Source organism: Lampetra fluviatilis, chromosome 10 (genome assembly GCF_964198595.1).
Source record: "Lampetra fluviatilis chromosome 10, kcLamFluv1.1, whole genome shotgun sequence".
NCBI lineage: Eukaryota > Metazoa > Chordata > Hyperoartia > Petromyzontiformes > Petromyzontidae > Lampetra > Lampetra fluviatilis.
Window position 1 is genome coordinate 5,002,168 of NC_136284.1, and position 18,691 is coordinate 5,020,858.

Genomic DNA, 18,691 nt, shown 5'->3' on the forward strand with positions numbered 1-18,691 from the left:
CATCCGGCTTCCGCGGGCGCAACCACTCTGCCGTGGAGACCGGGGGGAGGATTTGGAGTGAGTAGGAAGGAGGAGGTGGTGGTGGGGAGGAGGAGGAGGTGGTGGTGGGGAGGAGGTGGTGGGGGGGAGGAGGAGGTGGTGGTGGGGAGGTAGTGGTGGTGGTGGGGGGGAGGTGGTGGGGAGGAGGAGGTGGTGGTGGGGAGGAGGAGGTGGTGTTGGGGAGGTGGTGGTGGGGAGGAGGAGGTGGTGGGGGGGAGGTGGTGGTGGGGAGGAGGTGGTGGGGGGGAGGAGGTGGTGGTGGGGAGGTGGTGGGGGGGAGGAGGTGGTGGTGGGGAGGAGGAGGTGGTGGTGGGGAGGAGGTGGGGGGGAGGTGGTGGTGGTGGGGAGGAGGTGGTGGGGGGGAGGTGGTGGTGGTGGGGAGGAGGAGGTGGTGGGGAGGAGGAGGTGGTGGGGGGGAGGAGGTGGTGGGGGGGAGGTGGTGGTGGTGGGAGGGAGGTGGTGGGGAGGTGGTGGGGGGGAGGTGGTGGTGGTGGGGAGGAGATAGTGGGGAGGTGGTGGGGGGGAGGTGGTGGGAGGGAGGTGGTGGGGAGGTGGTGGGGGGGAGGTGGTGGTGGTGGGGAGGAGGTGGTGGGGGGGAGGTGGTGGTGGTGGGGAGGAGGTGTTGGGGAGGAGGAGGTGGGGAGGTGGTGGGGAGGTGGTGGTGGTGGGGAGGAGGTGGTGGGGAGGTGGTGGGGGGGAGGTGGTGGTGGGGAGGTGGTGGGGAGGTGGTGGTGGGGAGGAGGTGGTGGGGGGGGTGGTGGTGGGGAGGAGGTGGTGGGGGGGAGGTGGTGGTGGTGGGGAGGAGGAGGTGGGGAGGAGGTGGTGTGGAGGTGTTGGGGAGGTGGTGGTGGGGAGAAGGTGGTGGGGGGGGAGGAGGAGGAGGTGGTGGGGGGGAGGAGGAGGTGGTGGGGGGGAGGAGGAGGTGGTGGTAGGGAGGAGGAGTAGGTGGTGGGGAGGAGGTGGTGGGGACGAGCAGGAGGTGGTGGGGAGGTGGGGAGGAGGTGGTGGTGGGGGGGAGCAAAGGGAGTTGGTCAGTCACCTAATTGACTGAGTCATTTCATTGTCTCTCCTGTACGTGGGCCACACGCGCGCATGCCAATGGAATGATGTGGATTGTTTATCATTTGGCTGAGACTCTGTTCTCTTCAGAGACGCTCGAGGATAGATTCACAGTCCTTTGTCAATCCACTGCTGGATGAAGGCCTTCCCACGCCGTGTTGGTTGCGGCTGTTCTTTGACCATACTTCACCACGCTGGTCAGCGTGAGTTGATGAAGTGAAGCGTGGGAGTGGGCAGAATCGGTTCAAGATATCACTGGCCACTGATGTTGTTCGCCTTGGCTGGGAATTTAATTCAGTCAGAGGACAATATGGCAATTGATTCTGAGTTCGAGCCCGCTCCCTCCGCGAAGTGAATGATCGACCTCGCCGACCAGATTCTCGGAATCTCCGTGTCAAACGCAGTGACCCAACCACTGCGCCACCACTCCACCCAGTCAGCCACTATTGTCTCAGAGCCAAAAACATTGACGGCGTCCAACTACCACTGGGCTTCATGTGCTACGTGCAAACTTGTTATGTGCAAGTCTCTTGTGTGCAGCCGTTAACTTGGCATCATAGTCTTGTTGACTCACAGTAACTTATTTTCGTAGAACTTGTTTTTACGGTTGTTGACTTGTCTATCCCCCAGACGAATTTATTTTATATTTCTGCTTACCAAATGTGTTTTAAGTTAAAACAATCTGGCACCTGTTATTTATTATGTACCGTATGGTACATTAACTTAAAGGTTCTGCTAAATGTCCTCCAGAAGAACGTTTATTTGATGGAACGTGGCAGTATCATTTTACTGTCATAACCCATTGGTGAAGACCTTTCCACTGCTGGATAGGGTGATAGGACTGACTTGAATTACACACCCATTGACTTCTTATCACACATAGTTTGTTCACAAATGTCAATGGGAACAGAATAAAGGAAAATATCAAGGCCAACAAACTACATTATAAAGCCGGTTTAAGCTAAGGTTTTCAGGACCTGGGAAACACAAATGAATACATATCAATTACTATTATGCCCAACCTTAGATTATGATAATTAATTTGACTAAAATGACAATTGATGCAGAAATTAAGACGTAAATACGGACCGGAAATTAGTAGCTATCTCAGATTTGCTGAAGACATAAGTCATTGTAATTACGAATTGAAATAAACTACATGATTTGAGAACTGGTCGAAGAAACGGCAAGCTAAATATTAGCATAGCAAACGTTATGTACAAGCTAAATAATTGACCATATTCAATTGGAGTATCTATACTATGCAAAAATCCATCCCACATTTGCTGGAGACAATACTCTTTATTTAGTTTGACTGGGATATGATCCTTTTGTTACCATGCCAATATTTGTACGAGAAGTTCAAATGTGCATAACGGTCGCTTTTAAGCCACCGTAGACCATGACTTAACCACAATTGGGTATAGAATTAATAGTAGGCACATCAACTCCACAATGGCATGATTATAATACATTCATTCGTCGATCCACTTCTGCACGAAGGCCCCCCCATCCCGGATGGGGGTTGTTTGACCATGCTTCCAACACCCTGGTCAGTGTAGGTTGGTGGAGGGGTGTGGTGGCCAAGGACGGTTTAAATATGATGTACCACTGATATTATCCGTAGTCGGGCTACCGATCGGACTCAGGGAACCTGGTTCAGAGTGAAGTTCGTGAACCACTGCACCACCCATCTCCCTTTCCTGCATCATTTTCAAATAACCTGAACAGTTGCTTCAGAGTTTCCCGAAAGCAAAATTATTTTAGTTCCTCTCTTTGTAGATTGAAAACTCATTTCTTTAAAACTGATTTTTGTGTCTCTGATGAGCATGGTTGGCTACGTACGGTGCGAAAGAAGTTCAACATACTTATATAACACGGTCTAATATTCGTCTATTTCCCTTCCTCATCGTTATTGGGATACCTTTTAAAGGTACTTTCTTATACTTCAAAATACTGTCGCATCGAATTCCTCGTTAATCTGCCAACAGTTATTGGACAATGTATAATTCATGTAAACCGCATTCCATTAAATCTACGGTGTGTAGGTGCAGAGTGGATTTTTATTGTTGCATCGCAAGATCGTGTGAAGGGGTGGCGGCGACTTCGGAGGCGTTCATCCAGCAGCAGATTGACCATGGATGATTATGATAAAGACTGATTTGTAATGAAGTTGCGAATCAAAATTTCCAAAATTCACCAGCCTCGTACGCATCTGAGATCCGCGTAACCAACTTTATGCGAATTCAGGCTGGTTCCGATTGGCTTCGAGCATTTTTATTTCATCAGATAATCTCCGAATTCCATGAGATGTCGGGGTATTTGGGCAACCTTCATGAGCTGTCCACTGCAAACGAACTACAGAAGTACTGTAGTACAGGGTGTTTGAAAAAGATGGACCCAATTTCAAAGAAGTATATTTCACGATGGCAACATGTTACAATTACACAAAAAGTTACAAACGGTTTAATGAGTTAGCAAGTTTTACTAACCATTTTATAAATGATCTATGTGCCCTCCACCTGCTGTACGGACAACAGCGAGACGATAGTTGAATTCGTCCCAAACGCCTCTCAAAGTGTCTTCTTCCACTGAAGTAACCGCTGCCGTGATTCAGTTTTTGGGGTCATCCAGATTAGTCGCTAATGGTGGCACAAAAACACCACGGTCTTTGACGTATCCCCACAAGAAAAAGTCGCAGGGTGTGATGTCTGGGGATCTTGGGGGCCAAGAGTGTAGCACCAAGTCTTGGGGTCCTGTGCGACCTATCCAACGTTGAGGCAGTGTGTCTTGCGAATGACTGAGGCTAGGGGCTGTTTCTGCGCTGGGAGAGGCATTTATCGGTAATCATTTGAAACTCTATGCCCCGCCCTTTCAAGTGGTAAGAGTTTCATTCATGGGCGGTTCGTGGTTGCAGAGATATAGTGATTTCAAATCGGGTCCATCATTTTAAACACCTGGTATGTTTGACAACACTTTACTGTAACTGGTGTCCATACTCAAACAGTATGGATTCCTGCAGTCACGAAAGCTTCAAATCAAGATTGTAACTGGTGTTTTTTCCACATGAAGAACCAAATTTACGCAGTACCGTATCACCGAATCAGTTAATTTTACATGCGCTTGTGCGTCTGAATTGAGAGTTATGGGCGTTGATTCACATTAAGTTACGAATCGAAGTTAGTGTGGTCAAGAGATTCCAGCGTTAACGATGCTTTGGTATCTGAATTACGACTGTACAGTATTTACAATCTATTCAGGTCTTAATACCAGCCGGGTCTGTCTGGCACATCGATAGGATGATATATATCCGAACCCGGCACACCACAACAAGTATAACATCTCTCTCTCTCTCTCTACCGATGTAGCGACCTCGGCGCGTGCCTATTATTCCAAGTCTTAATTCTAGATTTGAAACTTTCGTGACTGCAAGGATTCATACTCTTAGGTTTTTTTTCGGTAAAGTCACGTAGGTAAAAAATAAAATTAATAGAAAAATAAAATAATAAATCACGACGTTTCGGAGGCAACTCGGGTTTAACAAAAAAAAAGATCGGGAGATTAAATCCCTGAATCTATTGGATAAACACCCCCCCCCCACCACACACACACAATGGAAACTATAAGAAAGTTCAAGCCTGTGACCAACCAACCCTGGAGCCAATGTCACCGCAATTCCCCCCGATGCGACACGTGGGTTAGTCGCGTCCACGTGCTGCCCACACCGCGACGCGCTCCGGAAACTGGGCCCAGGGGGAGGGGCCTGTAGGACAGAGGGGAGGGGCCTGTAGGAAGGAGGGGGGTGGAGCATGAGAACTAAGAAGGGCTCGGGCATGGAAGAGGGAAAAAAATAATTCTAGATTTGAAGCTTTCGTGACTGCAAGGATTCATATTCTTAGGTTTTTTTCGGTAAAGTCACGTAGGTAAAACATCAAAATTAATAAAATAAAAATAAAAATCACGACGTTTCGGAGGCAACACAAGCTTCCGTCTTCAGGTGGAACAGTCACAGCACGATAGCTGTATCAATTTGGAGCTTTCGTGACTGCAGGAATTACAAAACTGTTCGAAGAAACTGCACGCTAGATATTAGCATAACAGACGTTATATACAAGCTAAATAATTGCCGATATTCAATTGGAGTATCTGTACGTATGCAGAAATCCATCCCACATTTGCTGGAGACAATACTCTTGATTTTGTTTGACTGGGATATGATCCTTTTGTTACTTACCATGCCAATATTTGTACGAGAAGTTCAAATGTGCATAACGGTCGCTTTTAAGCCACCGTAGACCATGACTTAACCACAATTGGGTATATAATTAATAGTAGGCACATCAACTCCACAATGGCATGATTATAATACAATCATTCGTCGATGCACTTCTGCACGAAGGCCCCCCACGGTTGGGGGTTGTTTGACCATGCTTCCAACACCCTGGTCAGTAGGTCGGTGGAGGGATGTGATGGCCAAGGACGGTTTAAATATGATGTACCCCTATTCTTAGGTTTTTTCGGTAAAGTCACGTAGGTGACGGTCCCACCTGATGACGGAGACTTGTGTTGCCTCCGAAACGTCGTGATTTTTATTTTATTTTTATTAATTTTGATGTTTTACCTACGTGACTTTACCGAAAAAACCTAAGAATATGAATCCTTGCAGTCACGAAAGCTTCAAATCTAGAATATGATGTACCACTGATATTATCCGTAGTCGGGCTACCAATCGAACTCAGGGCACCTGGTTCAGGGAGTTTTAACACGTGGTGGGCTTTCGCGAACAATGTCATCCGTAATAGAGGTTTTTGGGATGGATCGTGTAAATTTACGCGATCTAACTAAAAAACCTCTATTATGGATGTAAGAGGGAGGCGGGGCCTGCTCGCAAAGGGGGCGGGGCTTGAGGGGGGGAAAGGGGCGGTGACTCGTGAGTGCCTAGCCAATGGCTGTCGTCCTTGCTGGAGCTAAGTGAGTCGCGTCGTGATTGGTCCGTTGGCTCGTGCGGCGCCCATGCCGCGGATTGGTGGCTGGTGGTGGCTTTTTGTCTCGCGAGTTTTTTTCTTTCCGCTTTAATTGGAAAAATTTCGTCTTTTCCTTCATCATGTTCGTCCACTTTATAGCAGCGGCGGCAATTACAGTGTGATCGAGCATTTGCCGCTGTGATTGGAGCCGTCGATGGTAAGGAGGACGAGGCAGCGGCGATTTGCACGGGAGGCCGCCCCCCCCCCCCCCGTGGTGTGCGCGGAGGCTTCAGTTGCGGCCTTGTAGCCTCGCCGCCTCGAGGCCTCGAGGGCACGGCGGGTGCCCACAGGCAAGCGCGGGGGGCTCGCTCGTCCGCATGGCTCCTGCTGCTACTGACGACGATGATGATGATGATGATACACGAATACTGAACACGATTGGAAAGCGCGAGGTTCTTCGTCGAGCAAGCGGAGTTGAGCACAGGTCGATGCTGAAGACGCAATGATGAATAACGCGAATAAGCGCTAGGCCTTGCAGAGTTGACCATGCCTGTTGATGAAAACTAAATATTAAAACACTTCTAACGTATCAACTCCTACAGCATTATTGTTACTTAACAATGAGCAATATAATTTGAACAAAAGTACACAACATGCATTACGGCATCTAAGCTAAATACGATTGAAAAATACGCTAACTACCGTTTAACAACACTAATCACGTATAACAAGTTGATCAACAATACCGTGTTAAAGCAATGCAATTAACATTCATGTAATGCATTAAGAGCAATTATACCATTAACCGCTATAACATTAACACGTTTATCTATTTACGTAATTATCAGTGTGATTAGATTGGGAAAAAAGTATTTAAATGTATCATTGTGTAATGTAGAATAGAAACGGAGACAGCTCTCCTTGATATAGCTGTACACAATTGTTTTAATACACATCCCAACGGCCCCACGTAAGTGCAGTGATCATTTGAGAACGTGCCATAAATCTTGGACCGGTTTCGGTATACACCGTCTCATCAGCAGAGTTGGGCTTGCTTGAATCAAAATTGGCGAATTAACAAATGTTAGAGGCAAGAGCCTCCACGTGGAGACTTTGGCCCCGGTTCGACGCAAATGTATAGTTACACGTAAGACGATACTGTTTTCGTTTTTGGAAGCTGCTTAGCCTCACTCGGGCCCGTGTGTGGTCTGGTGAAGATCGGCGACCAAGATCCGATCACGAGCCCACTGATGTTATCCGTGTCCGGAAATCGAACGCCGATCGCAGTAGTGGGACTTTATCGTTTATGGCTAGGTAGTAATGGGTTTGGCTTGTTTAAAACAGCATTACTAGTGAGGTTAACGAGTCCCTGGTTAGTCTAGTGGTGAGCGTCCTCATCAGTGAACCCGCGCTGCAAAGAACGATAGGTTTGATCTCTGCCCCTCGAGTCTGTTTAAATTAGTGGATGTTGTGAACGAAGTCGGCACAAACGTTAATACTACGTCAAAGAACTCAAGATGGACTAAGCCATCGTGCTGGATTCTACCCCCCCCCCCACCTAACAATATAACATTTCCTGCAGCTAATTTTGCTAAATAAACTGTCAGAAGAATAATGCAGATACTGTATTGCTAAATAGTTAGTACGTATATCGTCATGAGCATTGATGGGTAAATTTAACAGGACGAAAACGGGTACAGATTGTAATGATATGAATGCAATTGTGATTGCCTGGGGATGTGGGGTTTTCAAGGGACACGCCGCGTTTTCTACTGAGGTAGAGAGACTAGAGTCACTGCGGGCATTAATTTGGCTTCACACTGAATACTTGGAAGTTGAGTGCCTCGCGGTGTGTGTGCGGTTCCAGCATTATACGAAAATAATATGGGGTCACCATGACCTGTGCATTCGCTGCACTCCACTATCTCCGCACACGGGAATTCATTAATTCGGCCTCGTCGGCAGTGCCGTAGCTATGAAGAGGCAGCGCAACTGCACTGAGGCACAGGCACCGAGGTACAAAGATGGGTGGAATTGGACAGGGGACCATTTCATTCCTTGCACCATGGTCCATGGAAATCATGGTAAGCCACTACATGTGATAATGAAGTTGAACGTATTGTTTATATGTGGTTTGTATGAAATTAGTACTGTGATAATGTGTTTTCCTGGATATTGTGGTGTACGGTGGAGCTTTATATTGTGTAGGCAGTGCAAGCAACTTCACTGGGGACCAGGCGATGGGCTTCGAAGAGGAAGGAAATTGGACGGGGGAACCCCATTTCCTTCTTTGCACCAGGGCTCATGTTAACCACACTTCAAACTTAGAGTTTGCAGCAACGGTGGAACTATATTTTGAACTGACCACTGCCCTCATTTTATTTTGCATGTCTACACATGTCGCCTGATGTATTCCAGTTTCTCCGGTGGTGGTGCCTGCAGTTGGTTACATCGACGATTTGTTGAGTCGGATGGGTAATTCTAAAAGAAAGAATAATCCTTGGAAAACATTTTAGAAATTAAAATAGTTACAAGATTACATAAAAGGACAATGGCAGTATTTATAACCATTTATATATATATTTATTTTTATTTTATATGAACTGCCAGATATATTGTACTAACTACATCTGTCTGTCCAGGTGGTGTGGTGAGGAGATTGAATTGCCATCGGAGAGTGGACCATGGCGGCAGGCGGTGGCGGCGGATCGAGGAAGGGACCCAAATCTGTGGACTGGCGCAAGCGCGTCAAGTCTGAGTACATGCGTCTGCGGCAACTGAAACGCTTCCGCCGTGCTGACGAGGTTAAGGTAGTCCTCTGCTGCAGCTGAACAAGTGCCTCACTGGGGATATTTACGCATTGACGATTTTTGCAATTTTGTCCTCGCTTCTTGCTCGATAATTGCCTGACCTAGATACTTCTGTATAGAGTTGAGAGTGTTGTCACCGAGGGCCTCGGCTATGTAACGTGTTGATGTAATTTATTTTGCAGAGCGCTTTTTTAGCAAACCGCCACAAGATCAAGGATCGCACGGACGTGCTAAACGAGGAATGGAAGCAGCGTCGGGTTCAGCCCATCCAGGTCATGACCCCTGCCATGCCCGCCTCCGTCTCGAGAAAAGTGTGTTCCCACCTTCGCTTTCATTTTTTATTTGCAATTTTGTTTTTATTGTTGTGGACTCTGTAGTAACTGTTGTCAGAGGGTTCCATCTAAACTTTTCCATGACATTGTCACTTGCTTAATTTTTGCAATTATGTTGAATTATGTTGCTTTGCTTTTTGCATTTTTAATTTTGCTCAGTTTTGTGCTGCCAAGTGATTGATGGAGCAGTGCTTTCGTCGCTCTAAAAGTAGTTGCTTTTACGTTTGAATATGCTCCATGTTTTTGTGTGCAGTGTGCGGCGGACTGCATTGTGGGTGGATTTTCCAGCCAAACCATCCCTTTAAGGACCCTGAATGCTGTGGCGTCTATCCCAGTCATGTACACATGGTCTCCGCTTCAACAAAACTTCATGGTGAGTTCACCATACATTACTGAAGTATGCCTTGTTGCCTCGGAACAAATCACCAAGAAATGCACCTGATCTTGTCAGATCTCAGAAGCTAAGCCTGTAAAGCACTTTGATGAGTGACTAGAATGCACAGGTTGGCATAGGGCTATAAGGCTACGTGGTGGGCAGCAGAGGGTAGTGCGAAAAATTAAATTTCTGTAGTGTACGTCGGTGCTGTCACGTATATGCTCTCTGAGTTTAACTCGCACTGATCAGTGTCGCAAAAGTATGATCATATCCCCATGACTGGCATGGGTCGGCCCTCGCTCATTCAGCAGTGTAGACATGTTGCCTGTGATGCCGAGTCACAATGCAGGCCCTTTGGGAAAAGTACCCTTTTTATGATTATTTAACGGTTCTTCCATGAAGGTTTTAAATAATGTATCACTTATACAGCTGTTCACATTCAATATATATTGAGGTACCACTGCAGTTGAGCAGTTTTCTTTGCAGAGATGTTCTGTGGAAACATTTAGTGACTCTCCATGTCCACATAGCTCGTGGATTAAAGGAGACCTTGTAAAAGCCATTGTTGGCTAACAACGGTCTTTGAGCAAGCGGCAGTACAGGGTGTTGGTGTTTCTAAAGAGGTGAACGTGTCCATTGTGCGCAGGTGGAGGATGAGACGGTTTTGCACAATATCCCTTATATGGGAGACGAGGTACTGGAGCAGGACGGGGCCTTCATCGAGGAGCTTATCAAGAACTACGATGGCAAAGTGCATGGCGACAGAGGTGAAATATACAAACTCGAATTAAATTCAACACCATTGTGTGGTCAGAATTGAATCGGAGTTGCTGGTACCACAATAACACAGAGGCAGATCCCCTGCATAGCTGTAACAGACTGTTGGCAAGTGCTGCTTGATAGTGAGTGCCTATGAAAACCGGTTTGGCTCACGAGGGGGTCATATGGCAGCACCACCTGCGGTCCCCTATGTCTTTCCAGTGCTAAACATTGACACCACCAGTTAATCGTGTAAGGCTGAGTAGACTAAGGGGAGGCCCGGGACCAGTTTTGATATCACTCGCCACTCATGTTATTTTTGTTTGGAAATTAAACACAAGTTGCTGTGCTCATAGTGCAGTGCATGAACCGGGATGCTACTGCTCCCCAATACCACAATTCTCCACACATGAGAAAACAAGTACATATACTTAAAAGGGTTCAGGTTTTTCTGCAGTGCAAAACAGGGGGCTTCCTCAAATGACGCCTGCATTTGTAAACTAGTAAATGTTATTGAGGTTTTCTACGTGTAGAATGCAGCTATGTCAAAACAACAACGATAACATTACAGAAATCTTTTCTATTAAAACTGCAGTTAAACAATTGTAACCAACATAACCTTGCATGACATTGTGCAGTGAGTTTTTTCAACGACCTCTACCTGTGTGTCGATGTCATCGACAGTGTCATTGTTTTCATTATGTAACTTGGTATGCCCTTCATATTTGATATTCTAGATGCAATCGTCATTATCTGTCTTTCCCTCTTGATTGAATGGACCCAATGCAGAGTGTGGCTTCATAAATGACGAGATCTTTGTGGAGCTGGTGAAGGCCCTTCTGCAGTATCCTGATGAGGATGATGACGAAAATGAAGATGAAAGAATGGAAACGGAGGAAGTGGCAGGAGGTAACGTGTGCATTTTTGAGAGCGCCGATGGCATTGGACATGTTTTTGTGTGCTCGACCATGGTTTCGTTCTTAATTCCCTAACAAATATGACAATCTCATTGCCTTCCAGACATCTACATCCTCAGTGCAAGTGTTTTTGGGCTCTGACCATTCTGGAATCTTTGTTTAAATGTAAATTTTTTTGTTTCAGGTTCAGAAGGACTGAAATCCAAAAAATTCCCGAACGACAAAATCTTTGAAGCAATTTCCAACATGTTTCCCGATAAAGGGTCACCTGATGAGCTGAAAGAAAAGTAAGTGCCAATTTAGTTGGATTAATAACCTTAGTATAGTGACAAAAGGAAATGTGGAACATGTAGCAGCTGATTTACAGCAAGTTAAAATGGGGTCATTGCTATTGAACATGGACCTTTTAAAATATTTTAATTCTCAAATATAAATGATTTAAATGCACACAGCCATCCATTCTCTCTGAAGTTTTTTTGGGTTGTACCTTGTGCACCCGAGGTATGCTATACAACAACAACCGCAAAAATATATGCAACAATAGCCATCCTTTTTAAATCTATGAAAACAAATTTCCCACTGGCATTTCTGTAATTATTATTAAAGTCTTCCAGGCTACTTCAATGAAAGCACCACACGCACGAGAAGTGTAGAAAACCCCACTGACCTACAATTTTTGGCGTGTAGGTACCGCGAGCTGACAGAGTTGCAGGACCCTGGCACGCTGCCACCTGAGTGCACACCGAACATTGATGGGCCCAACGCACGCTCTGTGCAGCGTGAGCAGAGCCTGCACTCCTTCCACACGCTCTTCTGTCGCCGCTGCTTTAAGTACGACTGCTTCCTGCATCGTGAGTACTGTGACTACACCAACAGACCTATGCGCTTGGTTTTATTAACTTACGTTTTTGCAGTTGGGTGTATATTGCATGTCAGGAATCTTGTCCTTCATAGATGGGATCAGATAAAAAATTTAACACAGTGCATAAAATTCGTGATCTGATCCCATCTGTGAAGAACAAAGATCCCTGACATGCAATATCCCGGCGTCTACAAACTAAGCTGTGTCTGCGGCAGCAGTTACATTGGGGAAACTAAGCGACATATCTCGGACGGTATTCGTGAGCATAAGGCAGATTTGAAACTTTTGCCATGGCTGATCCATTATTTTAATGCGGTTGGCTCATACGAAATTGATTTCTCTAAGTCGATGGTACTTTGCAAGCCCACTGGCTATCAAAGATTCGTTCATGAAGCCATCCATCTATACAGAGACAATTTCAACCGAGATGATGGGTACAAACTCGGCAATCAATGGAAGGACGTCATCAACCACTTTAAGTCATAACTGGTTGTGATGTTTCCTCCTTGTAGGCTTTCGTCCCTTTCCTGTCAACTTCTGTGCTTCACCTTGGTGGTTTCTGACCCCAAGGCACATATACCCCGCCCCCACTGCGTTCTGTTACCAGGACGCTTGTGCCACGCCATTTTAAACCTTTAAAAGCAGCTTGCCTTCTGGGGCCTTCCCCCTTTGTTCCTCCTGATGACGATCGCGTGTGTTGTGATGGAAACGTCATAGTTTTAATTAAAATTTTATTTTATTTACTTTTATTTTTTCTATGTGACTTTACCGAGAGAACCAAGAATATGAATTCCTGCAGTCAAAGTTTTAAGTCCATGTCATTTGTTTTCCAGCCTTTCATGCCACCCCGAACACGTACAAGCGCAAGAATCCTGAGGTCCGAATGGAGACGGAGCCCTGTGGGGTGGAGTGTTTCATGCACCTGGTAATTCGCACACCAAAGTAACATGCCTGCAAGGCAGGGTATGGCTTTTGTTACTTTGCCACTTACCTTTGTGAAGTGATGTATTTATGATGATAAAAAAACTATTATTTTATTTCGCTGAAAAGATGCTCAAGGAATATGGGGTCACTTACATTCCATAAAGCTTATTGTAGCTATGCCTCCATGGTGATCTTAACTAAGAGGCTGTGCACTACTGTAATACACAGTACTTTTACTTATGTTCTTTTTGCTCTGGTCCAGCTTTCCCTAATTTCATTTCTCTTCACTGAAAATTTAGAATGGCGCCAAAGAGTTTGCAGATTCTCTCACCGCTGACCGAATCAAGACACCACCCAAGAGGCAGCCGGGGCGGCGGCGGGGACGGCAGCCCAATGGGGGCGGCACGACCAGCCGGCCTGGCACCCCGACCACCATCTCTGCCACGAGCGTAGCTGGAGAAACGGGCAGCAGTGGGGGCAGTGGCAGCCGACCGGGCACGCCCACCAACATGGCCCCCGGTGGCGGGAATGGCGGCGGCGGTGACAGTGACCGGGAGGGCGGCAGCGAAAGTAGCGGTGGCCAGCCCAGCCGGCCCGGCACCCCGACAACTATGGCCACGGAAACCAATCCCAGCACTCCTGCGACCATCGCCACAGACACGAACCCCGGGACGCCGGTTGTGCTGGCTTCCGAGACCAACCTAGAAACGCCGCTCACAGCTGCCGTCCTGGAGATGAACCCTGCGACGCCGGCTGCTGCTGGCAGCAGCATGGCCGAGACAAAGGACACGGACAGTGATCACGATGGAGAGGAGGAGGACAAGAAGGAGGACACTGCGAGCTCATCGGGTGGGTTGTCTCCCTTACTCTGTTGGCATGTACATTGATGGGCCACAGATACGTGTGTGTATATATCAGTTAAGTCCCGTAGAATGATGATGATTGCTTGTGTTGCAGTCGAAACGTCGTGAGAATTTTATTGTTTTATATTTGTATTATGGTATTGTTTCCCTTCCACGTGACTTTACCGAAAGAACCAAGAATATGAATCCCTGCAGTCACGAAAGCTTTAAATCAAAATTTATATATCAGTTGTTAGACTTATTAGATACCATGTACAGCTTTTTGTCAATCCACTGCTGAATGAGGCCTCCCCACGCTGTGGGTCGGGATTGTTTGATAGTACTCGACCACTGGTAGAACAGTTGTAGGCAGTGAATCATATACGTTGGAGCATTGTATAGGAGTGGATTTTACTGCACTGCCCTCTGCTGACAAGATGCCCTGCAGCAGCCTACAAAACCTGTTTTATCCAAGGTGGTCCCCCATTCAAGCATTTCCCCGGCTTAACCATTAACCATGCTTAGCTTCTGAGGTTGGGTACATTCGGGGTGATTTGGTCATAGGCACTGAATATATCCTCTACTAAATGCTACATGTAGTTTCATGATGAACATCATTTTTCGCATTTGCCATTTGTCTAATGCATGACCCCTGCTTATTGTTTTTAATCCTGCACGGAGCAGCCACAGAGGAGACCAGTTCGCGATGTGAGACACCCGTTAGGCTCAAGCCGTCACACTCGACGGACGGCGCTGATCCCGTGGAGTGGACTGGAGCCGAAGAATCCCTATTCCGGGTTTTGCACGGGACTTTCTTCAATAACTTCTGCGCTATCGCCCGCCTCATTGAGACCAAATCTTGTCGACAGGTGCGGGATGGTGTTCCGTATTTTGCAATTACCATTCAGGCAATCCATCAGATGGCTTTTCCTGTCCGTTTTCTGGTAAGAATGAGTTGTGCAAGGTGACTGGAGCGAAAAGGAATTTTCGACGCGTGTTGAATTTGCTGCCCTCAGGTATACGAGTTTGCTGTTAAAGAATCATCAGTTATGCCTCGAGTGCCTACTGATGATGCCAACACACCCCCTAGAAAGAAGAAGAGAAAGCACAGGTGATGGGACAGTGGCCATGCCAATGATGCAACACAATATAATAAATGGCAATTCTACATTTAATTTAACTCAACTGGCCATCTGTTGTTTACACTCCTGCTCTCCCTGTTTTTACAGGCTATGGGCTGCTCACTGCAGGAAAATACAGCTAAAGAAAGGTAAACACTCAAAGGCTTGTAAAGTGGCATATGAACAAAACGTTAATGTACGTTTCATGTTTAAACAAAAAAAGTTAGAAATGTTTTATTTGGTGTCTGTTTTGTGGACACTCAATGCTCACTGCCAAAAAATATATTGCATTTAACACATTCATTTACTCGTGGTTAGTGCACTGCTCTGAATTTGGTGGCCCACAGTGGTGAGTGATGTTTTAACTATCTGGGCCTCTGATCCACAAACCCACAATAACCAACTTGGTGAAAAATAGTCAAAACCAACCCCATTACTGGCATGGGGGGAGGCCTTCATCCAGCGGTGAATTGACAAATGGCAAAAAAAAATGAGCTACGCAATTTTTTTGTGACTTATTAAATGCGGTTCATCTCCCAATACTTGAAGGCATATTATTTTCTTCCACTTGTTCACTGCAGATTCGTCATCCAATCACGTGTACAACTACCAGCCATGCGACCACCCGGGCCAGGTGTGTGACAGCTCCTGTCCCTGCGTCAACGCTCAGAACTTCTGCGAGAAGTTCTGCCAGTGCAGCTCTGAGTGTGAGTTAAACTGACTCTCACACATACGCTCACCCACGCACACAGATGACTCCAAAGCTTGGGTTTCACGAGCATCTTTTTTAATCTCTTGTAATAAAGGCAATCTCTACTAATCAAGAAAAAAACATTAAAGAGCTGTTTATCCTACTGAGTTTTCACTGCTTTTATATAAGTGTGCATTGTGGGTAATTTTGCTGTAATTTTACGGTCATTAAAAATTGCTTAATTACATCTTAGGAGAGGCAAATTAGTTAATTTTACTGACCTACAGTATACAAGTGGAAGTGTAATATGTTCACTTTTTACACATTGCTTGATTGAATAAATTTCGATTTTATTTGAATGATGTATCGAAGTCCATTTTAAATAAATAAAACACCTTTTCACGTGTTAGTTTAAATTATTAGCTGCTCCTCACCCAATACAGTTGCTTGCTGCCAAAGTGACGAAAGAGGAAGGAGTGATGATTTTAAGTCTCAATTAAAATCCAAGGCTACATTTTTTTGCCTTTACCTGCCCCCCCCCACCCCCTTATATATAAAAAGTACACTGATTTTATCACCTTATTTACATGTTTTGCATCATTCACGGTTTTGTTTTAAATGGGCCACTATTTACCTACCAATGCCCTGGCTAATCGAGTAGACCGTTTTACTTGTGCCCATGCAGGTCAGAACCGGTTCCCTGGATGCCGCTGCAAGGCGCAGTGCAACACCAAGCAGTGCCCTTGCTACCTAGCGGTGCGCGAGTGCGACCCAGACCTGTGCCAGACATGCGGTGCCGCAGACCACTGGGACAACCGCAATGTGTCCTGCAAGAACTGCTGCATCCAGCGTGGCCTCAAGAAAGTGAGGAACGGCTCGTGCCCTTGTTTTACCTCTTTATTCGTTCAGAACGTGTACAGCCCCTTTGTCAATGCACTGCAGGGCAAGTCTCACCTCGATGTGCGAGTTATAACCCACACTGGTCAGTGCGTAAGGTGAAGGTGGGGCAGCATGTGAAGTACAGTAATGGATTTACTTGTTACACCGTTTATGAAGTTAGTTTTACCACAGCCTAAATTTTTGGGGTTTTTCCCCACGATGTTTTTTGTACATGGTATAGTTTATCAATGTTACATATTCTTCAATTGGAATTTAAAAAGGTCTAGGTGAAAGCCCAAATTGGTTTTGCAGTGCTCACACACCACCCTTTGCACACCACAGCATTATTGAAGGCTAAGTACACCAGCTTGTGCCTTTCTCTGTTGGGGTTGGTCTTGCAGCACTTGCTCCTGGCACCATCCGACGTCGCTGGATGGGGCATCTTCATCAAGGTTCCCGTGCAGAAGAACGAGTTCATCTCTGAATATTGTGGGGAGGTAGGGGGGAGCTTTGCTCAGCCATATGCCCAATTTCTAAATGTGCATCTTAAACTGCCTTTTAATATCACGAGAATGGATGAAGTTTGATTTCCGCTGAAGTTAATTGTTTATGCCAACAGATAATCTCACAAGATGAAGCAGATCGTCGAGGAAAGGTGTACGATAAGTACATGTGTAGCTTTCTTTTCAACCTCAACAACGGTATGTTCATTCACCACGTGTTTCCCAATGTGATCTGAAGGCCATGAGTGGTTCTAAAAGCTGTGGGAACGGTCAGTTTTTTTCACAGCTCTTGAAATAAAAAAAAATTAGTGTTTAGTCGGTTTGAGAAAAATATTGGTGCATGGTGGTCGATAATGTTTGACGGTTCAGTCTTGTAAAAAGGTTAGGAACCATTGTATAAAGTCAAGCATTGATCCTATTACATTAATTCTAGATTTAAAGCTTTCATGACTGCAGGGATTCATATACTCTTAAGTTTTTTTGGTAAAGTCATGTAGGTAAAAAATAATATTACCTTTTACATTACTTTAAATTCTGCACCAGTGGTGATTATCTGCCAGATACAGTAGTACACCTCAGATCTAACCTTCCTGACGCATCTAAACTTTATTTTTCAGACTTTGTGGTCGATGCCACTCGTAAGGGAAACAAAATCCGGTTTGCCAACCACTCTGTCAGCCCTAACTGCTATGCCAAAGGTAATCACTTTCAAATATCCATAACTTTTTTCAGCAATATAACAAGCATTTGTAAACAAAAAATAACAGCCCCACTTGCAGTCACTAACGGTGATTGTCTTTCATTCAGTGATGATGGTGAATGGGGACCACAGGATTGGTATTTTTGCCAAGCGAGCCATACAGACTGGGGAAGAGCTGTTCTTCGATTACAGGTACACCATTGGGACAGGCCTAAATGCTTGATATGTGTATCTTTAAACACTTAGACCACCGTTTTGGAAAACACAGCTGATGCTTCTATGTTGCATTGGTGCAAATCGCTGACCTGGCAGCACTGGGTGTGCTGACTAAAACATGCGCACTTCAAATCCTGCCCAGTGCTATTAACACTGGGAAATATATAATTGCCAACAGTTTCACGCAACATTTTATTTCACTAGGACCATACAAGTATTTGTTGCAGTTGGGAAATTTGCATCAAGTGCCTTTACACTTTTCATTTAAGTATGTCTGCCTAAAATGAAACTCCAAACATTGCACCTGTGTAGCCATGTCAGTAATGTAGGCATTGCCTGTTGGTTTTGGAACTTTCCATTTTATGCCTTGGGAGATCTCGGCATTGGTGGGAAAGGACCAACACCTGAGTATAGCTGTTAACTGTCAAACCCTCTTCTCCTGTGCACAGGTACAGCCAAGCAGATGCTCTCAAGTATGTTGGTATTGAAAGAGAGATGGAAATTATTTAATTTTTTACATTTGTGGCAAAGCTACCTTCTTACCGTTTGCTTTGCATCTTAAGTGGACACGCTATATGTAATGGAATTGAAGCCCTCATCTAACTCTTGTTCGCTTATTAACTAATAGCTGCTGTAGCAATATACCCATGTGCAGTTGTGCAATTTGTAGTGAACAGTCCCTTTGCTGCTGTATCAG

The 18,691-nt window shown here is 45.6% G+C and overlaps 1 protein-coding gene across 5 annotated transcripts; it reads left to right on the plus strand.

Annotated features, from left to right (window-relative positions):
• Positions 1-6,086: 6,086 nt before the first annotated feature.
• Positions 6,087-18,638, plus strand: EZH2 (enhancer of zeste 2 polycomb repressive complex 2 subunit). 5 transcript variants are annotated; one of them, XM_078860243.1, is made up of 20 exons: positions 6,087-6,279; positions 8,705-8,872; positions 9,055-9,183; positions 9,458-9,577; positions 10,227-10,347; positions 11,129-11,248; positions 11,441-11,543; positions 11,944-12,107; positions 12,952-13,043; positions 13,342-13,891; positions 14,569-14,753; positions 14,901-14,995; positions 15,135-15,154; positions 15,587-15,712; positions 16,382-16,560; positions 16,962-17,072; positions 17,195-17,276; positions 17,696-17,776; positions 17,886-17,970; positions 18,444-18,638. In XM_078860243.1, the coding sequence occupies exons 2-20, from the start codon at positions 8,747-8,749 to the stop codon at positions 18,502-18,504; spliced, it is 2,550 nt and encodes an 849-aa protein (XP_078716369.1). In that variant the 5' UTR covers positions 6,087-6,279; positions 8,705-8,746; the 3' UTR covers positions 18,505-18,638. The 5 variants fall into 5 exon arrangements, with proteins under 5 accessions (XP_078716369.1, XP_078716370.1, XP_078716366.1 ...); XM_078860244.1 differs by having other exon boundaries at positions 9,055-9,144; positions 15,114-15,154; XM_078860240.1 differs by having other exon boundaries at positions 6,088-6,279; positions 15,114-15,154.
• The last annotated feature ends 53 nt before the right edge of the window (positions 18,639-18,691 follow it).

Bases quoted from the DNA above. Each gene is read 5' to 3' on its own strand.
- EZH2 (XM_078860240.1), top strand. From the start codon at position 8,747: ATGGCGGCAGGCGGTGGCGGCGGATCGAGGAAGGGACCCAAATCTGTG. The intron at 8,873-9,054 runs GTAGTCCTCTGC...TTTATTTTGCAG, and splicing joins GCCGTGCTGACGAGGTTAAG to AGCGCTTTTTTAGCAAACCG. The intron at 9,578-10,226 runs GTGAGTTCACCA...CATTGTGCGCAG, and splicing joins CGCTTCAACAAAACTTCATG to GTGGAGGATGAGACGGTTTT.